Raw genomic sequence first — 18704 nt, forward strand, 5'->3', positions numbered from 1 at the left:
CCAGGCCGGACTACAATTCCCATAAGACCGCGCGCGGGCCACGGCAGTCAGGTGGGCGCCAGGCCCGGGTGCCGGCGAGGCCGAGACCCCTTGCCCAGAGGAGGCGCCGCCGGGGGAGTTCCGCGCTGGCGGGACCGGGCGGCCGGCGTCATGACCCTGTTCCACTTCGGGAACTGCTTTGCCCTCGCCTACTTTCCCTATTTCATCACGTACAAGTGCAGCGGCCTGTGAGTGCAGGGCGGGCGCGGGGCGGAGAGGGTGCGGGTCCTGGGCCGACCCCTCACCGCCCACTTCTTCAGGTCCGAGTACAACGCCTTCTGGAAATGTGTCCAGGCCGGGGTCACCTACCTCTTTGTGCAGCTATGCAAGGTGAGGGACTCCGGGACTCCACGTGTTTGGCCTCCAGGCATTCCAGACCTCAGGGACCCGGATCTGCTGCTGTTGCGCTCCATGGGACCACCCTCGAGACAAAGCTTAGGGACTGTGCCCGAATACCTTAGAAGGGGTGGAAGCCCAGGAGAGTCCTTGATGCAACTTTTTCTTAGCACTTTCGGTAAAACTGAGAAACCCCCTTAAGTGTTGGCTAAGTGATATTTCACCCACAGGGTGTCGCATGGTGCTGCTTACGCTCGGCATGCTTTCACTCCGGCATTTCTAGACTTCAGATTCCCATGTGAACTTCTAGACTTCTCGGGAACCGGGCATCTGCTCTCTGTCCCCCCTGCTCTTGTGATCTTGCCACTTCCACCCGGCATAACCCCAGAACCCAGCGTTCAGCCCTCCTCTTGCAACTCAATCACTGTCCACAATGTCCGCGTAGTTTTATTGCCCTCACCTTCAGGTGACCTTCCCACTTTCTTTTCTCAGATGCTGTTCTTGGCCACTTTCTTCCCCACCTGGGAAGGTGGCATCTATGACTTCATTGGGGTGAGTTGGACACGGGAGGGGCAGGGAGTGCAGGAGTGTGTTCACCTGGCCCCTGTGTTCACTCGTCTCTACCCGACCCACAGGAATTCATGAAAGCCAGTGTGGACGTGGCAGACCTGATAGGCCTAAACCTTGTCATGTCGCGGAATGCAGGCAAGGGGGAATACAAGATCATGGTGGCTGCCCTGGGCTGGGCCACTGCCGAGCTCATTATGTCCCGGTGTGTGGAGCAGCCTGGAGCCTCGGCTTCTGGGCCTCTCAGAGTGCTGAGGGTGGGGATCAGAGCGGGTGTTAGGGGTCTGGGTACTAGAGAGCCCCTCCCTTTGCCTTCCTCAGCTGCATTCCTCTCTGGGTGGGAGCCCGAGGCATTGAATTTGACTGGAAATACATCCAGATGAGCATTGACTCCAACATCAGTCTGGTATGCAGTCTTGGCCGTACCCACCTTTATGCTGTTAACCATACTTCTCCCCCAAACTTGGCCCCACTTGCCACTTCCTTCCCTCCTCCTGCAGGTCCACTACATCGTGGCAGCAGCCCAGGTCTGGATGATAACTCGCTATGACTTGTACCACACCTTCCGGCCTGCAGTTCTCTTCTTGATGTTTCTTAGTGTCTACAAGGCCTTTGTCATGGAGTGAGCCGGCTGGGGTTTGAGGCTGGGTTCAATTGGGGGGGTGTTTTCTCTTTCCATTCCTCATTGTGGTTTTTTTCCCCACAGGACCTTTGTCCATCTTTGTTCCTTGGGCAGCTGGACAGCACTGCTGGCCCGGGCAGTAGTGACAGGACTGCTGGCCCTTAGCACCCTGGCCCTGTATGTTGCTGTTGTCAATGTACACTCCTAGCTTGGTGGCCCAGGTGTTGATGTACCTTTTCGCTGCCTCTCTCCAGATTTTAGTGAAGTAAACGGTGTTTGGAAAGTTTTTTGTGCGTCCATTTCTCTCTCAGAAATGAATCTTAGGACTACGTCACTTAGGTCCCACAGAGCCTGTCTGGCTTTGGAAACAGGGAGACAAGCTGGCCAGACCTGGTTTCCCCATGGGTGCTTGAGGGCTTGATAATTGCTTAATAAGCTAAGGAATGGGCACACTAGAGTTGGAGAGGAGGATTTGGGTGGAGGAGAATTCCTCCTCTCCTTCCAGCTTGATCGGAGCCCTCTTCCATGTGGAGCCTTCCCTGGGTTGGCTACCTCCAACACTCAGCCCCTCCTTACCCACTCTGATCCATCCGCTGTGTGACAGCTAGGGGGCTGATTTGAAACCTGTCTAACTAGGTCACCATCCTCGGCTTGTAACTCTGGTGCTTCATTGTACAGTTGATAGTAGTCTATGCCCTTGCCCTTGATATATCTAGAGCTGCTCCTTGGAATGATTTCCCTAGTCAAATTCCTATAATCATGTAAGCCATAGGCCACTATGAAGAGTTCCTTGATTCTGAGCTTCTCCATGCTTCGACTCAGTTCTGCAGCCTTCAGCTTAAATCCTGGCCTGAGTCTCTTAAGGTGGAGTTCTGAGTCAGCTAAATAGCCACATAGCACCCGAGCCCACCAACTTGGATACTGCCCTAGATACTGATTCCACCACGATGATCATGCCTGTTGTGGGCCATTGGGCTAGGCCTTTGCTCCATCCACTCTGTCTTCCTGAGAAGGATGTCAGAACCAAGGCCTTGAATGTCCATTTAAGCTCCACCTCGATGGAAAGCCTACAGTCCTGGGAAGGCGCTTCTCGGCCTTGGTCTTTCCACTGTCACTGGGCTCTTAAGATTCTGCATGTTGTTTAACCTTAGACATAGGAAAGGACACTTTCTGTAGGCCCGGCATGACTGTCTGATTACAGAAGGCACATTTTTCCATCACATGGGCCTACCTCCTTCCCTGACCCTTCCTCGGTGCCCTGAGTATCCCCAGTAGCTTTGTGTACTGAGAGTAAAGAATGTCCTTGACTTTGCATGGACAGAAAGTGGATGGGGTGCACACTGGATGTACTCTGGGATCAGTTTCTGGTACACCCCTGTCTTGAGGCCTGCCTGTCCCTTCATGGAGATGACGGAACTAACCAGGGTCCTAAAGGAGAAGCCGGGGCTGTGGTTAGAGGTCTGGATGGAAAACAGGGTTTACTGGAACTACCTTACAGAAACTACTTTACCCAACCTGTAGGTAGGAGGGTGCTAGGGAAGGACGTGTCAGCTAAGTTCTAAAGGATTGGTTAGTGGCCAAGCAGAAAAGGAAGTGTGGGAGCGGATGGAAAGGCCTGGGTAGGACTGATGGCCTGGCTTCTGGGATGCATCAGACTCTTTGGTTCCAGATCAGCAGGGCTTGAGACATAGTCTAGTAGCAGGGCCAAGAGCTGCTGGCTGGCTAGGATGTTGACCAGGGCAGTGGGAGTTTTACCGGGGTTGGTTTGGGGTTTTGGAAGCTGTGCATGGTGGTGATATGGAAAGAGACAAGCCAGAAGACCTGGGTGGAAGAGTCCCTCAGCAGAGTATTGAAGTCGCTTGAAGCCTAGAAGTGAGGTAGTGACAGTGAGCTGATTGGTTTTGTTAATTGGTAGTAGGCTAAGTGGGGAGGTGACAGGTAAGGAGCAAGAGTCCAGGACACCATTCACTGGGGCTTGACAGCTCCCAAGAGCCTCCCACACTTCCCAGGGAGACCCACCCTGTGTCAGGGAGACTGGACAGCAAACGGGAGCAGGTTTGAGAGTGTTAGAAAGGCCAGTGTGAGTTACCTCCATCCCAGCAGGAGAGGCTGGAGACAGATGTGGGCATGACAGAGGTGAGGGCTTGAGGGGTGGGGGTAGGGCAGCCAGCAGGAAGCACAAACAAGCTCCTGACACAGAGGTTCCCAGGGAAGGGGATGGGGTGTCCCCAGCAACTGGAGGAGCTGGCTCTTCAGGAGGCAGGAGTTTGTGGGAGAACCCCCATGATTTGGTAAGGACACAAGGGCACAGGTGCCAGCACATGGAATCCGAGATGACCCTGTGGACCCTGGCAACAGGCTGCTTGCTGTGGATGTTTGGATCCCTGTGCCAAGAAGCTGGAGAGGGGGTTGCTACTGAGAATACCCCATACAGGGCTCAAGGGGTAGTGGAATGATTCAAGGCCATGTTCTGGATGGTATCTGAGGTCATATCCCAGCTTGTCTTTAAGTTTTGGTGCCTTAGGCAAAGAAATGGGAAGTAATTTCCCCAAGGGAATCTGTTTGAATCCCTACTCCACTCCAAGTTCTGCCCTAGTCCCTACAGACACTGCAGCCCTGTGGTAGGTTTGTGGGAAGGCGAGGGTACTGGTAAACATGTGACTGCACAGTTGATGTGTCAGGTTTTATTACTGTCCAGCAGAACATGAGGGGTATGTAACAGCCCCCAGGCAACCTTCTGTCCAGATGGAGTGCTTGGGATGGGCATACATCAGAGTAACTGCCAACTCCTTAGTCTAACCCTCCCACCTCAGAGGTCTTGCCTGGGGTGTGGCTGCTCCAAGAGGGTGAGAGGGGTGTATGGGCTGCAGAAGTGGGTACAGCCAGGGCTGGGAATCAGTTGTGTAGATGTTTTGGTGGCCGCCCATAAGTCTCATCTCCATCATGCTGCTAGTAGGTGGAGAGATTACTGAAGGGCTGCAGTCCCTCTAATAGTAGAGTTCCTGGTCCCACCAGCCTGGAAGAGAGAGGAGGAAGGAAACTCAGTGCTGGGTTACACAAGCAAGAACAGGTTATAAGCACTAGAGATTTGATGTAGAGGGCCAAAGGCTTGAAGTCCTATGTTAAGGGTCAAGGGTCTAAGGGCTTCTCAGTCCCCACTGCCAGGCCCCCAGCCTCCGCACTCACTCCCTGGGGAACAGCGAACTCCAAGTTTCCGGATCTCATCATAGACAAAGATGAGGAGGCCGAAGGGCATGGGGACCAGCCACCACTGGAACCTGAAGAACAAGCAAGGGATGGCAGGATCAAGGCTGTGCTAGGTCTGTGTCCCACATCTCTCATCCCTTTGCCAGCACCTCACAGCTCCTCACCGGATGGGCATGAAGTTGAAGATATTGGGCATCCCTGGGCAGTAGCACAGGAAGCAGCCAATGCAGACCTGGAACACGATAGCGATCACCAGGATCCTGTTCCTGTTGGGGAGGAAGGACTCAGGCTGGGGACAGAGACAGACCAACCATCTGAAGTTGGAAAATAGGAGGAACTGAGGGGGTCCGACGTCACAGTAGTAGGAAGATGTCCTAAACCTGTGACTAATGGCCGTCCTCGGGAGCAGGAGCCGGCCCTCTTGGCCTCAGCCCTTAGCTGAGATAAGGGAGGACCCTGATGGCAGCCACTGGCCAGCTGGTAAGGTCATATTTCCATGGTTTGCACTCAGCTCACTACATCTGGTGCTGGCATTTGCTGGTTGGAAACTGGTAGGCTCTGGGACTGGGGACTGGAGGGCAGGGCTGGGGACAGCTGGGGACACCTGAAGAAGCCCTGCTGGAAAGCAGAGAGGCGGCGTGTCTTGCGGATGAGGACGTCAGCAATCTGGCACATCTCGATGCTGATGAAGAACACGGTGTAACAGGTGTATTGCTGGTATAGACGCTGACCAAATGTCTGCAGACCAGGAAGGGACAGAGGCAGCCTGAGCCTGGGCCAAGAGCCTCTGCCACCTCTTGGGCACTGAGACCCCTAAACTCCCTTCTCTCACATCACAGGCTGGGGCTGCAGGACCGCAGCATCTGGAGGGGCTTGGGTAGCTCTGCCTGAACTGACCGATGGACCATGGGGTTTTCCCTGAACACCAAGGAAGGAGCCTGGGAAGGAGATTTGGAGGATCCTCCGAGAAAAGTGACAGTGGCCAAGGAGGTGGCAGAGAGAGGGACATGAGCAATAGAGAATGCATACCCCACATGGGGGGCAGCTGCTGTATATGCTGTTCCTTCAACACCAGTCTGTGTGCGGGTGTGCGTGCGTGCGTGTGCGTGTGTGTGTGTGTGTGTGTGTGTGTGTGGCACTATGTAGCCCTGACTGGCCTGGACCTCACAGAGATCCACCATTCATCTTAATAGTTGCCAATAGTGTAGGAGTCACCTGGGCTCCAGGCAGCCAGTGCAATATCTCTTTCATCCATCTAGTAAAACAGCAGAATGACAGGCACCAGACTCCCAGGAGGCCCCACTCCCAGAGTTTCTGATCAGAGGCCCCAGGTGGGGCCTGAGAACTTACATTTCAAGTGAATTCTTAGATGATGTGAATTCTTCTGGAACAGACTGGGAAGGGAGGCATGGACAGGCCACAAAACAGCTTATAGGATCCATATAGTACAGTGAATCCAGGCTAGCTCCAGACTGCATTCTGTTTGTTTGTTTGTTTGTTTGTTTTAGCTTTTCGAGAGTTTCTCTGTATAGTTTTTGGTGCCTGTCCTGGATCTCGCTCTGGAGACCAGGCTGGCCTTGAACTCACAGAGATCCGCCTGCTCTGCCTCCTGAATGCTGGGATTAAAGGCATGTGCCACCGCCACTTGGCCTAGACTGCATTCCTAACTGTGATAGCGGCTATGGGGAACATGTTACTATTCAAGACAAACTAAACACAGCTGGCCACAGCTGGCTACAGCTGGCCTCACTATCCTTGAAGCCTTCAATGAAATAGGTGCCACACACCAGAACTCTGTGTGAATGACATTATGGGGAAAATGACAGAAGAAGACCAGGTGAGCCTGAGATAAAGTGGTCTGTCTGCAGCAAGAGGGCCACCTCTATTGGGAGCCTGGGAAGCAGAAGGTGGAGCCAAGGATGGTGAGGGAAAGTCTCCTCCCCACAGCAACTACAGAGGTTGGAGGGGGGGGGGGGGGGCGTTGTCCAAGATGCTGGCTGAACTATCCCAACAAAGGTACACGGCACCAGGCAAGAGGAAGTGGGAAGGGGATGGCAGGCAGAGCTCACCCATTCCTGGCCGTAGCTGTCTTGAAGATCTTGTAGGTGGTGGTCCTCCCACTGTGGCCGCAGCCCCACACACAGCAGAGGGAACCAACCCTCCTGGGCCATGGCGGTGAAGTAGTCAGCAAAGCCTGCAAATGACTGAATGGCACCTGGAGAAGGTGAGACACAGGAGTGTGGGGACAGAGATGGAGACAGACACAAGAAACAAGCACATACACAGCAGGGACATGGGACCCAAAATACAAGAAACACGCACAGAGAAACAGAGAGAACCCCCAAAGACTAAGCACTGACCCTGAAACAGCAGGGTTAGCATTATACACTGGGACCAGAAAGGCCACCTTGAATTGATAGGGACATATAGCAACCGAGCCCCAGAGCCCCAGCTAGGAAGCCCACAGCAGATGGGCAGTGCCTAGGGATCCCAGTCTTGGGCGACAGGGCTTACCAATCTGGAAATAGGAATAAGCAGCCAGGGGCTCATTGACCAACCGGTCCCGCCTGGGGTTCCGTGGACGCAGGTGCATGATGTCACTCTCGGCCTTCTCATATGCCAGGGACACAGATGGGAACTAGCCAGGAGCAGAAGGATGCAAGGTTGGGGGTAGCCTGGGCCACTGACTCCTCTCACCCTAAAGCCAACCACCTCACAGACACACCTCTAGGTAAGAACAGGAGGGAGGTCCTGCAGCCGCACCCAGCCACACCTGCCCAACAACCTGGGCCACTTGGCATGTCTGGGTCACATGAGTCCTAGTGTCCATCTCCATACAAATGTCTGCCTTTTGTTGTTTTGTTTAAGACAGGGTCTCATGTAGCTGAGGCTGGCCTCAAACTCACTATGTAGCTGAGGCTGGCCTTGAGCTCCTGTTCTTCCTACCTTCTCCCAAGTGTCCCAAGTGCTGGGATTACAGGTGTGCACCAGCACACTTGGCAAATGTCTGCTTCAGTCCCAGTAGCCTTTGCCCTTTGGCTGGCCCCTCTTCTCCCTCTCCCTCCCCCCCACTCTTCCTCCTCTTTCTCTGTATTTCCGTTCTCTGCGCTGTGGTACTCCAGTCTGTTTCCTGTTGCTATGCCTTTCTTCTCCCTTCTCTCTCCCTTGCCCTCACCCACACCTTTCTCTAAGGGTTTGTAGGTAACCCAGGCTGACTGTGAACTCACTATGTAGCTAAAGAGAGCCTCGAACTCACGGACCTCCTGCCTCTGCTTCCCAAATGTTAGGGTCACAGGCATGTGCTGTAACACCAGACCCCCCCACCTGTGTGTGTGTGTGTGTGTGTGAAGGGACAGTCACTGCTGGGATGGAAGCAGAATGGACTGATCAGGTCCTAGGGAACATGGTTGCCTGAGCTCAGATCCCAGCTGGGGCCACTCCTTAGCTGAGGGACCTGGGGCAAGCCACTCAGCTTGTCTGTGATCAGCTTAGTCAGATGATCAGCAAGATGGCGAGAATCACAAGAAAGCCCGTCCTGAGGGCAGTGAGGAGAACATTAAGTAAGTTAGCGTGCACTTAGCTGAATCAGCACGGGTAAGGTGTTGAGCACACCCTTCAAAAGGGGCCCATGTCTGCTGCCTTCAGGGCTGCATCACAAGGTCTGCCCCCTGTGTGCTGTGGGATATCTGTCTGTTAACCACTCATGGCTAGATACCTATGTCTGCAAACAACTCCAGTTATTCTTGCTTTCTGTTTTGTTTTGTTAGCAGGGTCTCACTGTGTAGTCCAGGCTGGCCTCAAACTTGATATTCTCCTGTCCCTGCCTCTCGTGTGCTAGGATTCTAGTCATGCACCCAACTGGTATGTGTTTGTCTAAGTGTCTGTAAGTCTTCTGTATCTGTGGCTCTCTCCTGTCTACCTGTCTGCCAACCTCTGTGTCTATTTCTAGATGTCTGTTGATCTGAAAGTATTCATAATGATCTTGGTCCATCATGTCCATCCATGAGCATATGTCTGGGGGCACAATGGGGTGGGGGACCCAAGCATCAGACTGGAGACTCACAATGTCTGTGCAGAGTTCTATGAAGAGAATGGTGATGCACCCAAGGGGTAGGGGCACACTGACAGTGATATAGATGAGGTAGGGTGTCAGTTCTGGAATGTTCTTGGTCAGTGTATAGGCGATCGATTTCTTCAGGTTGTCAAAGATCAGTCGGCCTGTGGGGGCAAAGCAGGTACCTCAGCCTCCTCCCAGCCAGCTTCCTCCTGAGCCCTCATGGCCTGCCCCGTCCCTAGCAGGGCACAGACCCTGCTCCACGCCCGTCACAATGGAAGCAAAGTTGTCATCCAGCAAGATCATGTCAGCAGCATTTTTAGCAGCATCCGAGCCAGCAATACCCATGGCTACGCCAATGTCGGCTTTCTTCAGGGCCGGGGAGTCATTCACACCATCCCCTGTTACAGCCACGATGGCACCCTGAGGGCAGCAGGTCAGGTGAGTAGGAGGGTCAGACAGACACCAGCCCGTGGCCAGCCTAGCCCATCACCACTCTCCTCAGCAGGGCCTCACCAGCCGCTGACAGCTCTCCACAATGACCAGCTTCTGCTGGGGACTAGTGCGAGCAAACACCATCTCAGGGTGGGTACGCAGTGCCTCCACCAGCTCAGATGGGTCCATGTCCTTCAGCTGCATGCCATTGATCACACAGGCCCGGGCGTCCCTGCAGGAGGAGAGGGTCTCACTGGGGTCTCACTATGGGGGGGCGTGGTGAGGAGGAACCACAGGGAGGGCTGATGAGGACTTACTTCCGATTAACCTGATCCACAGGCATGCGGAGGCGGGCAGCAATGTCCTCCACTGTCTCACTGCCTTCTGAGATGATGCCCACACTGGCTGCGATGGCCTTGGCTGTGATGGGATGGTCACCGGTCACCATGATCACCTGTGGGAAGACCAGCACATCCTTACCTCTTCAGACCAGTGCAGCGTCCCCATCCTCCCTGGTAGATATCTGCTGACACAATCATCATTCGGCAAGCATGACCACCTGCTGTGCCAGACAAAAGAGACAACTGTCCCTGTCCTTACACAGCTGACATTCTAATGCAGGGAGATAGAAAGTGGGCAAGATAAGGGAGTGAACTGTACAGCACATTAAGAGGGGGGAAAATAAACTCACTGGGGGAAGCAGTGGCCTAAATGTGCACAAAGAAGACCTCACTGAGGAGGTGACATAAGGGCAGAGACCTAAACGTGAAGAGTTGGCCACACAGATTTGTAGGAAGAACGCCTCTGGCAGAAAGAATAGCCAGGTGCAAAGGTCCTGAGGCAAGAACATGCCTGAGGTGCTGGAGATACAGCACCCTAGCGAGGAGTAAACAGGTAGACAGCTCAGTGGCTCTTCCCAGGCTATGGACTGAAGCGAGTTCCATGGCCAAGACCAAGCAAGTAAGCCCAGACATGGCCGGCCAGTGAAGGCATTCTATCCCCCAGCCACCACAGCTGCTTTGGGGATGAACATGTGACCCGACTGAACGGGAGAGGTGGGAGCTGGAAATGAAAGCTGCTGAGAGTGGAGGTGTGTTGTCTTCTCTGCACTGAAGTGCTGCTTGAGATTAAAGCCGGAAGAGACATAAAGGAAACTAGAACCGGGGAAAGGCAGCTTCCTAACTGCCCTGAGCTCCTGGATACAGCTATACATGGAGCCTCCTTCCCCAGAACTTCTGTATCATGAGCCAGTACAGTTTAATTCAGGACAGTTACAGGTGGGTTTCTGTCATCTTCTGTCCTCATCCCCAGCTGGCATACCCGGATGCCTGCCGTGCGGCATTTGAGCACAGCATCAGGGACGGTGGCCCGGGGAGGGTCAATCATGGATACGAGTCCCGCAAAGCAGAGGCCACTACTTGGAAAGTTCATGGCCTCCACATCGAAGGTATAGCCAGGTGGGTAGTCCTTCTCATTCAGGTAGAGCTGGCAGAAACCTGACCAGAAAAATGAGAGTGAGAGGAGTCTGGGCAGATGGTGTGCTAGCAGGACCAGCAGAGCCAAGCTTGTGAAGTAACAGGCCCCTTGCACCACCTGTGGATGCCAGCTCCTGAGCCCATCCTCACTCACCCTATGAGGCGCACCCCCACCCTGCATATGAGGAGACTGAGTTTCAGAGCCAGGATGGCCCGTAATCCCAGCACTTGGGAGGTAAAGGTAGGAGGATCCAGAGTTCCAGGACAATCTCAGCTACATTAGGTTGTTGGAAGGGAGGGAGGGAGGGAGGGAGGGAGGGAGGAAGGAAAGGAATAAAGGGAGGCTGAGAGAGGAAACATTTCTTTCAATGTTAAGTGACAGGCAGAACTGGACCACGGGTCTGTGCCTTCCAGGATTCCCAGGGGTTAGGGAAGTTGAAAGGGGAAGACAAAAGTTGGGGGGATCACATAAAGACAAAGGAGGGACATGGTAGCACACGCCTTTAATGCTGCACTCGGGAGGCAGAGGCAGGCAATCTCTGAGTTGGAGGCCAGCCTGGGCTACAGAGGGAGTTCTGGACAGCCAGGATGAATAGTAAGGCTGGCGCAGAGAACAGGACAAGGGTCCTGGGGAAGGTCCAGCATGGAGATAAGGACTAGGAAAGATCAGAAAGTCAAGAGGACATGGGACCATAGATGGAGCAAGGGCTGGAAAAAGAGGAAGTGCAGGCAAAGTAAGTACAGGGGTAGTCAGGGTGAAGACCTAAGAGTGTCAGTTATGGGGTCAGGAACGACACAGTGAAGGGAAATCGGGGTGACGCTGGGGCAGACCAGCCCCTGGGCCAGAGGTGGGAGAAGTTAGGGCCAGCAGCCATAGAGCCTTGCCTAGCATGCACAAAGCTACAAGGCCATGGGCTCCATCCGCAGGGCCACACGAAAAAAACCCAAAAGGTCAGGTCTGGGCCAGGCAGTTTGGAGGGGTCTGTGCCCATCCCTCTTCACACACTGCTCCTCCCAGGGCGTCTCTCACCAAGGACGCGTTCGCCCAGGCCTCCCAGGCTGAGGTAGGCAGTCTGGAAGGCCTCACGCCATTGCTCATCCAGGGGAAGCTCCTGGCCTTTGATGAGGATGGAGCTGCAGCGTTCCAGCACGCGCTCGGGGGCGCCCTTCATCACCAGCAAGTGCCGGGAGTCCCGCGGATCCTCGAGTGTGTGGATGGACAGCTGTGGGCGGAGGGAGGGACGGAGCTGCGGGACTGAGTAAGACTTGGAGGGGTGGGGTCGACGGATGTGGCCATGGTTACGGGGCGTGGTCACACGAGGAGGCGGGGCCTAAGAGTGCAGGGTCCTGCCTGAAGCAGAGATGCCCCTCTGCCTAGTGCTATGGGTGAGGTTTGGTTGAGCAGGGACTAGTGTGTGGGCGTGGTCTATCCGAATGTGGGCGGGATCGTGAGCTGGATTGACCGAAATTGAGCCTCGTCTGGAAGAGTAAGAGGCCCGCCCCCACTGTGGCTTGGCCTGTTGTGGATCATGCCCAATGCGCAGCGCACCTGGAACTTGTTGGTGGAGTTGAAGGGGATCTCGCAAACTTTGGGGAAGCGGTCCCGGTAGCCCATGGCGTTGCCCAGCGTCAACTCCGAGAATTTGAGCAGCGCAGTCTCAGACGCGTCTCCGATCACGATGCGCTGAGAACAGGGTCCAGTATGAGGGTCGGAGCCCGCGTCACCAGGCTCCAGACATCACTCTCTGGAATCCCCCAGTCTCTCACCTTGGGCACCGGCACTGCGTCCTGGCCAGACTTGAAGGCGGCGCGGTTGCACAAGGTGAGCACGCGGCACAGCGCCCGCCACGTCTCCGAGGACTGGTCGAATGTCTGCCCTGGAGACCAGACGTCAGGACTGGGACCTCAAGGGAGTCGACCTCCCAAACCAGAGCAGAGCCCCTCCCACTGCACGATCAGGCATGGATAGTACCCCACTTCCTCTTCGTATCCCAAGACAGAGCTCTCTCCAAACACCATATTGAGCCTCCAGGAGTCCAGATTCCCTTCACAGACCTGCTAAACTCCCTCACAGGACCCTGGACCTGCCACTTCTCATAAATGCAAAGCCTGCCCCAGGCTCCCCATCAGACCACCAACTACATCCGGTTCTGGCGCCTTCCCCTCCCACCCCCACACCTGACTGGTCTTCCGTGGTGTCCGCTGTGTGGATGTGGTTGTCAAACCATAGATGGGACACGGTCATGCGGTTCTGAGTGAGAGTTCCAGTTTTGTCTGAGCAGATGACTGATGTGGAGCCCAGAGTTTCCACTGCTTCGAGGTTTTTGACCACACAGTTTTTACTGGCCAGACGCTTTGCTGTCAGTGACAGGCAGACCTGCAGACAGATGGGGACACAGGCATGGCCAGGCCCTGCCACCAGCCCTATGTCTCCTTCCTGTACTCCAGCTGCTATACTTTGAGTGCAGCATTCCTCGAGCCAAAAAGCAAAACGTTCTTCCCTCCAAGCTGTTTGCAGCCCATGCCATCCCCAGTATCACCAGATACTCCCTCCGAGCTCTCTCTCAGTTCATATCAACACAATGGAAATGAGAAAATGACTTCTGATCCTCCCTTCTCTAGGTGGGTCTTGGGCTGGGGCTGACTTCCTACGGGACCTCATCTTCCTTAGTCCAGGACCCACTTGTTCATCTCTGAGCCCTGGTGTGTGCTGTGGGCCCAGCCCAGAGCAACCTGGTAAATATTTACTAAATGGATGGATGATGTTGGGTGGGGAGGGGAATAGATAGATAGACGGTACGAGGGTGATGGGTGGAAGTCTGGTGGGGTGATCAGACAAGCAGCTCTCTGTTCCCTGCACCTCCTTCTGTCTCCCCTACTCACTGTGACAGTAGCCAGCAGCCCCTCAGGCACGTAGGCTACCACAATGGCCATAAAGAAGACCATGGCCCGAAGGAAGGTGTAGCCGATACACATGGCCACCACAAAGAATGTGGCACCGAAGAGGATGGCCAGGCCCGCAATGATGTCCACAAAATGTTCAATCTCGATTGCAATAGGAGTCTTCTCATTTTCCACACCCGAGGCCAGCGATGCTATGCGCCCAATGATGGTCCGATCACCTGTGCTCACCACCAGGCCCTGCGCTGTGCCTGCCATGGAGAGGAGAGCTCAGGGTGGGGTGGGCAGCATCAGGGGAGTGCTCTGTGGTGGGAAGGCATGTGGCATGCATCAGAGAAAACAGAAAAGGGCTGCTATGGGAAGTGTGGAGGCTGTGTGGCTTCAGGGCAGGGTAGCAATGCTTCACAGACCCTCCAGACACATGGTGGAGAAGAAGGCGATGTTGCGGGTCTCCAGGGGACTCTCATGTGTACACTCAGGTGAGCGCGTCTGCGGCTCAGACTCTCCGGTGAGTGAGGAATTGTCCACCTTGCAGCCCTGGGCTGACAGAATTCGGATGTCTGCTGGGACACGGTCCCCGCCTTTCATCTCCACCAGATCGCCCACCACAAGCTGATCTGCGTTGATCTGGAACTTGTCCCCATCTCGGATCACAGTGGCTTGCTGTGGGGCAGGGATGGCAATAGAAGTTGCTTACTGTCGTGGAGTCATGGGAGGTGATAATTGGGAAGAGCTGAAGGCCAGCACAGGAGATGGAAGCCATAAATAAGGACAGATTGGGGCTGGTGGGATGGGTCCCCCTGGAGATGGCAGGACACGGCCTGGGGTGGTTTGGAGACTCTGGGAATCTGAAGAAAGAGGTAGCAGGCTGGAGGAGCTACCTGGGGTACGAGATTCTTGAAGCTGGCGATGATATTTGTGCTCTTGAACTCTTGGTAGTAGCCAAAACAGCCAGTAACTACAACCACAGCAATGAGTGCCAGCGCCAGGTACAGCTGCAGAGTGAGACGCACAAAGGTTTTATACATAGGAGTTAGAAGCCCCCTCTTCAAGCCCACTGTCCCTCTCCAGAGTCCCCTGGTGTTCCTGGGAATTTCTTCACTCTACCAAGAAGCCTCATGTGCTATTCCTACAATCCAAGCCAGGTCCCCGTGGTCTATAAATGCCAGTCCACTTGCCTTATATCTCCAGTGTCTGTGTCCACGCTCCTAATCCCACAGCCCCTGGCTCCTGGTCTCCCATGTTGCCATATGGGTCCATGTTTCTTGGTCTACTCCTGCCTCCCCTAAGGCCTGCATCCAACATGTCTCCTCGTGTTTCTGTCCCATGTTTCATATTGTTTTTCCTAATTCACATGCCACCCTGTGCCCCTGTGCCCACCGGTCCCTGTGTCATCTGGTCTCCATCCCTGGATCAGTGCTGCAGACCTATGCCGTGATTGGTATCTGCGTGTCCCAAATGCCAAGTCTGTGCACCTCCGAGTACCAATCCCACATCACTTGACCTATGACTTTTCAAGCCTGTGTCCAGTGTCACACATGTCACCCCATGTCCTCTGTCTGACCCTGACACGTATCCAATGTCCTATCTACATCTCCATTTCCTCTACCCTCTGTGTCTCTGTGTGCTGTGTCTGGTGTTAAGTGTCCCTTATGTCTCAGTCCAAGTCCTTGTGTCCCCTGCCCCATGTCCTTGACCTGTCCTATGTTCTCATTTCCTCTTATCTTAGATTTTGCAGTTCCATTTCCCACTGGTGTTCCCCCATCCAAGAGTCCCTCATGACCTATGTCCTCGGGTCTGTCCCATAGCCCAGTGTCCTCCGGCCTCCGGCCCTGTCTCAGAACTGCATCTCAATGTTTCCGTATCCTCCTTCTACATCCATCTGTTGGGAGTCCTGGGCTCAGTGTGACCGTTCCCCAGGCCTGCCCCGAAGCATCCTGCACTCACGTTGTCGTCTGTGGTCAGGTCGCCCTCGCTGGCCTGGATGGCAAAGGCAATGAGGCAGATCGCAGCAGCCACCCACATGAGGCACTGCAGACCGCCTGCCAGCTGCCGGGCGAACTTCACATACTCAGGAGTGCCGCGAGGGGGCCGCAGTGCGTTGGGCCCGTCCCTCAGCAGCAGCTCAGCAGCCAGACTGGAAGTCAGGCCCTGGGGGCGGGCAGGTATGGTCACGGCTGAGGCCACAGGGTCTTACCTTCACCCTTCTTTTCTCTCTCCTCCTCTCTTGTTCCCTCCTTCTCTCTTCTTTCTCCCCTTTCCCCCATGTCCTCTCTCTCCCTCCATCTCTCTCTTCTCTCCCTTCTTCTCTCCCCTCTCTCTTTAGTCTCTAACTCCTCTCCTCTCCATCTCTCCCTCCCTCTCCCCCTTTCCTCTGTTTCTCTAGGTCTTTCTTCACCTCTTCTCCATGTCTCTCTTCCTCTCTCTCTCTCGGTATCTCTCGCTTTCTCTTCATCTATCCACCTCCCAGTACACACATGTGCGTACCCACGCGCGCGCACGCGCACTCCTCTCTGGTGCTTCTCTCTCCCTGTCCGTCTTGCCCTCACTATGCCCCTTCCACTCCTAGCTCACCTTGGTAGCACTGGTCCGATACTTCTGCTCCAGCTCAGACACTGACAGCTGGTGGTCGTTCTGGGGGATGGAACGGGACCCTCACTGTCTGGCTCTCGCAGCCCCGCCCTGCCCACTGACGGGCTCCCAACCCCCACCTCAATTCTGCCCAGGCTCCAGATCCCGTGCTCACAATCTCCATCTCCTTCTTCATGTTCTCCAGCTTCTCCTTCTTCTTGCCTCCCCCACCGCCCGCCTTCTTCTTGCTCATCTTGGCGGCCATGTCCCCACCGGGGCCAGACCCCAGTTCCACTGAGTACAGTTCGTAATTCTCCTGAGGATGGGATGGAGCAAAGGAGACATCAGGTGCCATGGGACTTCTAATGCATGCCCGCCCTCCCCCCCCCCGCACACACACAGCCCCAAACATCCCCAGGTGCCACTCACTGCCTTCCCCATGGTGCCCGTGCTCTGCCCTCTTTGGTCTATAGAGCTCAGTTAGGGTCTGGACCAGGCTTGATATACCCAGGGAGGAGTGGGGGTGGAGCAGAACCAGCTGATTACAGCTGATTATGAGGCTCCTTGGGGTAACCTTCAGGCTTGGACAACTCAGACATTTTCTACTGGGCTGTCCCAACCTGCCCAAACCCTGTTGCCACCTGTCACTCAGATCAGGAACCCCTGGCCTGTAACAGCCGTAAATCAACCAGGAGAGCTGTAAATCAAACACGGGGTACTCACTTCATGCCAGCAATGTGTTGGGGGCTTTCACATATTCATTTATTTAATCTTCCAGAAACCCTTGGAGGTGAGGAATACCCACTACAGGTGGGGAAACTGAGGCATAGAGAAGTCAAGTCACTTGCTCAACCCTAGTCTAGGACATGGTCCAGTAGGGACCAGGCAGATCACCTGCACAGTATCCTCTTGTGAGCCCTAAGGCATGTGCACAGTCACCTGTGAGATCAAATCTATCATTCCTACTGTGCAGAGGCAGGAAACAGAGGCTTGTGGGAGTGAAACGGGGTCCCAACTGCACGCTAAACCTCTAGCTGCCACCCACAGCTCCCAGTCACCCCCCTGTCCCCTCGCCAGTCTGCTCAGAGAAACAAAGGTGCACGTTGGGGAAAGGCTGTATCTAATGGCCCTTGTCCGAGCTGGGCGCCAGGTGTCAGGAAGTCTGAGAGACCCCTCCATGTTCCCCAGGCAGGGATCCCTAGGGGCAGCAGGGAGAGGCTAGGCTGGGGAAGCGGTAGGACCTTTGGTATGAGTGAGCATGTCTCCAAGGACATGTGTAGGTGTAGCTGATAAGATAATTGCCTTGGCAATGTCCTCCTTGGAAGCAGGTCACCTGGGGAAGTAAGAGGTGGGCAACCTGAGCTCCTCAACACCCAGCTGGCTGAAGATGCCCACCCTTCTCCAGGAGCCCCAAGAGGAGATAGGCACACTGACAGCACAGCAGTGAACTCCCCGGAACACTGACGAACCTCATCTGAGCCAAGCATGCTGAAGTTTGTGCCATTCTGACACTCACTAGCTTCTCCCTCCTCACTCCTAATATTTCCTATGAGCTCTACCCCATGAGCCTCCCTGTCTCAGTTCCTGAGCTGGATCCCTCAATATGTGCTACGCTTTGTACACACTGAAGTCATTTATGCCCCAGGCCTTGGCATTTGGAGCACCGTCTCTCTGGTTCCCTTTTCCAGAGATCTGTGTGGCACTTTCTCATCTCCTTCCAGTCTCGGTGCTAATGCCACCTTTTCTGAGGGTCCCCCCCGAAGCTCTGCTGTACCATAGCATTCCGTTCACTTCCACCAACCACACATCCCGCTCCAATCTGGCATTGTACTTCATTCATTTGGCCATCGGGCTCCATGTGGAGGAGAGCCGGGACTTGCTTGCCTTTGTTGCCCCCAGCACACCATACCTGAGTGTGAACAGGGTTTGGCTCAGTGGTGGGTGGGAGCACCCGTGTACAAGCCTGGGGCACTGAGCAGGCTCTCGGGAAGTCTCACTCTCTGGGAATGCCTCAGATGCCACTCATTGTTTTCAAACCCACACCCTGGCCTACCAGCCTCTGCCCCCAACATGCTCAGGACCTGGGGAAGCTGTGGGAGGGAGGGGGTCATGTCTACAAGCAAAGTCACAGATGGGGGTGGGATACCAACACCGTCCATGGCAGCAGATGGTTGACTAAGATGCTATTCAGACCTTTGCCAACACAGGGGAGCCCCCTTTGGCCTCCCCGCTGTGGCTTTCTCTTCTCTCTCAAGTCTTAGTGTTATTATGCTATTGTAAATTTTAATACAAGTTAATATTAATGTTATTAATATTTAAATATTTCAGATCTGTACATTACAGAAACCGTAAAATGAACATTTTAGCAATTTGATGCATTTGTGTTAGGTAAGTAGATCGATGGATGGATAGATAGATGATAGATAGATAGATAGATAGATAGATAGATAGATAGGGACAATTCAATAGACTGATGGATTGATCAACCGATCAAGAG

General features: G+C 54.5%; 2 protein-coding genes across 2 annotated transcripts; one reads left to right on the forward strand and one right to left on the reverse strand.

The window, feature by feature from the left end:
• The first annotated feature begins 23 nt into the window (after positions 1-23).
• Tmem147 (transmembrane protein 147) lies at positions 24-1850 on the forward strand. The gene is made up of 7 exons (XM_052761908.1): positions 24-227; positions 300-369; positions 868-927; positions 1011-1147; positions 1264-1348; positions 1443-1564; positions 1649-1850. Exons 1-7 carry the CDS (start codon positions 151-153, stop codon positions 1770-1772), a joined length of 675 nt encoding a protein of 224 aa, XP_052617868.1. The 5' UTR covers positions 24-150; the 3' UTR covers positions 1773-1850.
• A 2383-nt stretch (positions 1851-4233) lies between these two features.
• Positions 4234-16116, reverse strand: Atp4a (ATPase H+/K+ transporting subunit alpha). The gene is made up of 20 exons (XM_052761756.1): positions 16035-16116; positions 15584-15787; positions 14518-14631; positions 14047-14299; positions 13619-13887; positions 12914-13112; positions 12503-12612; positions 12285-12419; positions 11766-11958; positions 10581-10756; positions 9578-9714; positions 9342-9492; positions 9080-9248; positions 8835-8989; positions 7286-7409; positions 6841-6986; positions 5376-5509; positions 4936-5037; positions 4751-4842; positions 4234-4580 (listed from the first exon to the last, which is right to left on the reverse strand). The coding sequence occupies exons 1-20, from the start codon at positions 16089-16091 to the stop codon at positions 4552-4554; spliced, it is 2949 nt and encodes a 982-aa protein (XP_052617716.1). The 5' UTR covers positions 16092-16116; the 3' UTR covers positions 4234-4551.
• Positions 16117-18704: the final 2588 nt, after the last annotated feature.

Source organism: Peromyscus californicus, unplaced genomic scaffold, assembly GCF_007827085.1.
Source record: "Peromyscus californicus insignis strain IS unplaced genomic scaffold, ASM782708v3 Scaffold_4__1_contigs__length_199733344, whole genome shotgun sequence".
NCBI classification, from domain to species: Eukaryota; Metazoa; Chordata; class Mammalia; order Rodentia; family Cricetidae; genus Peromyscus; species Peromyscus californicus.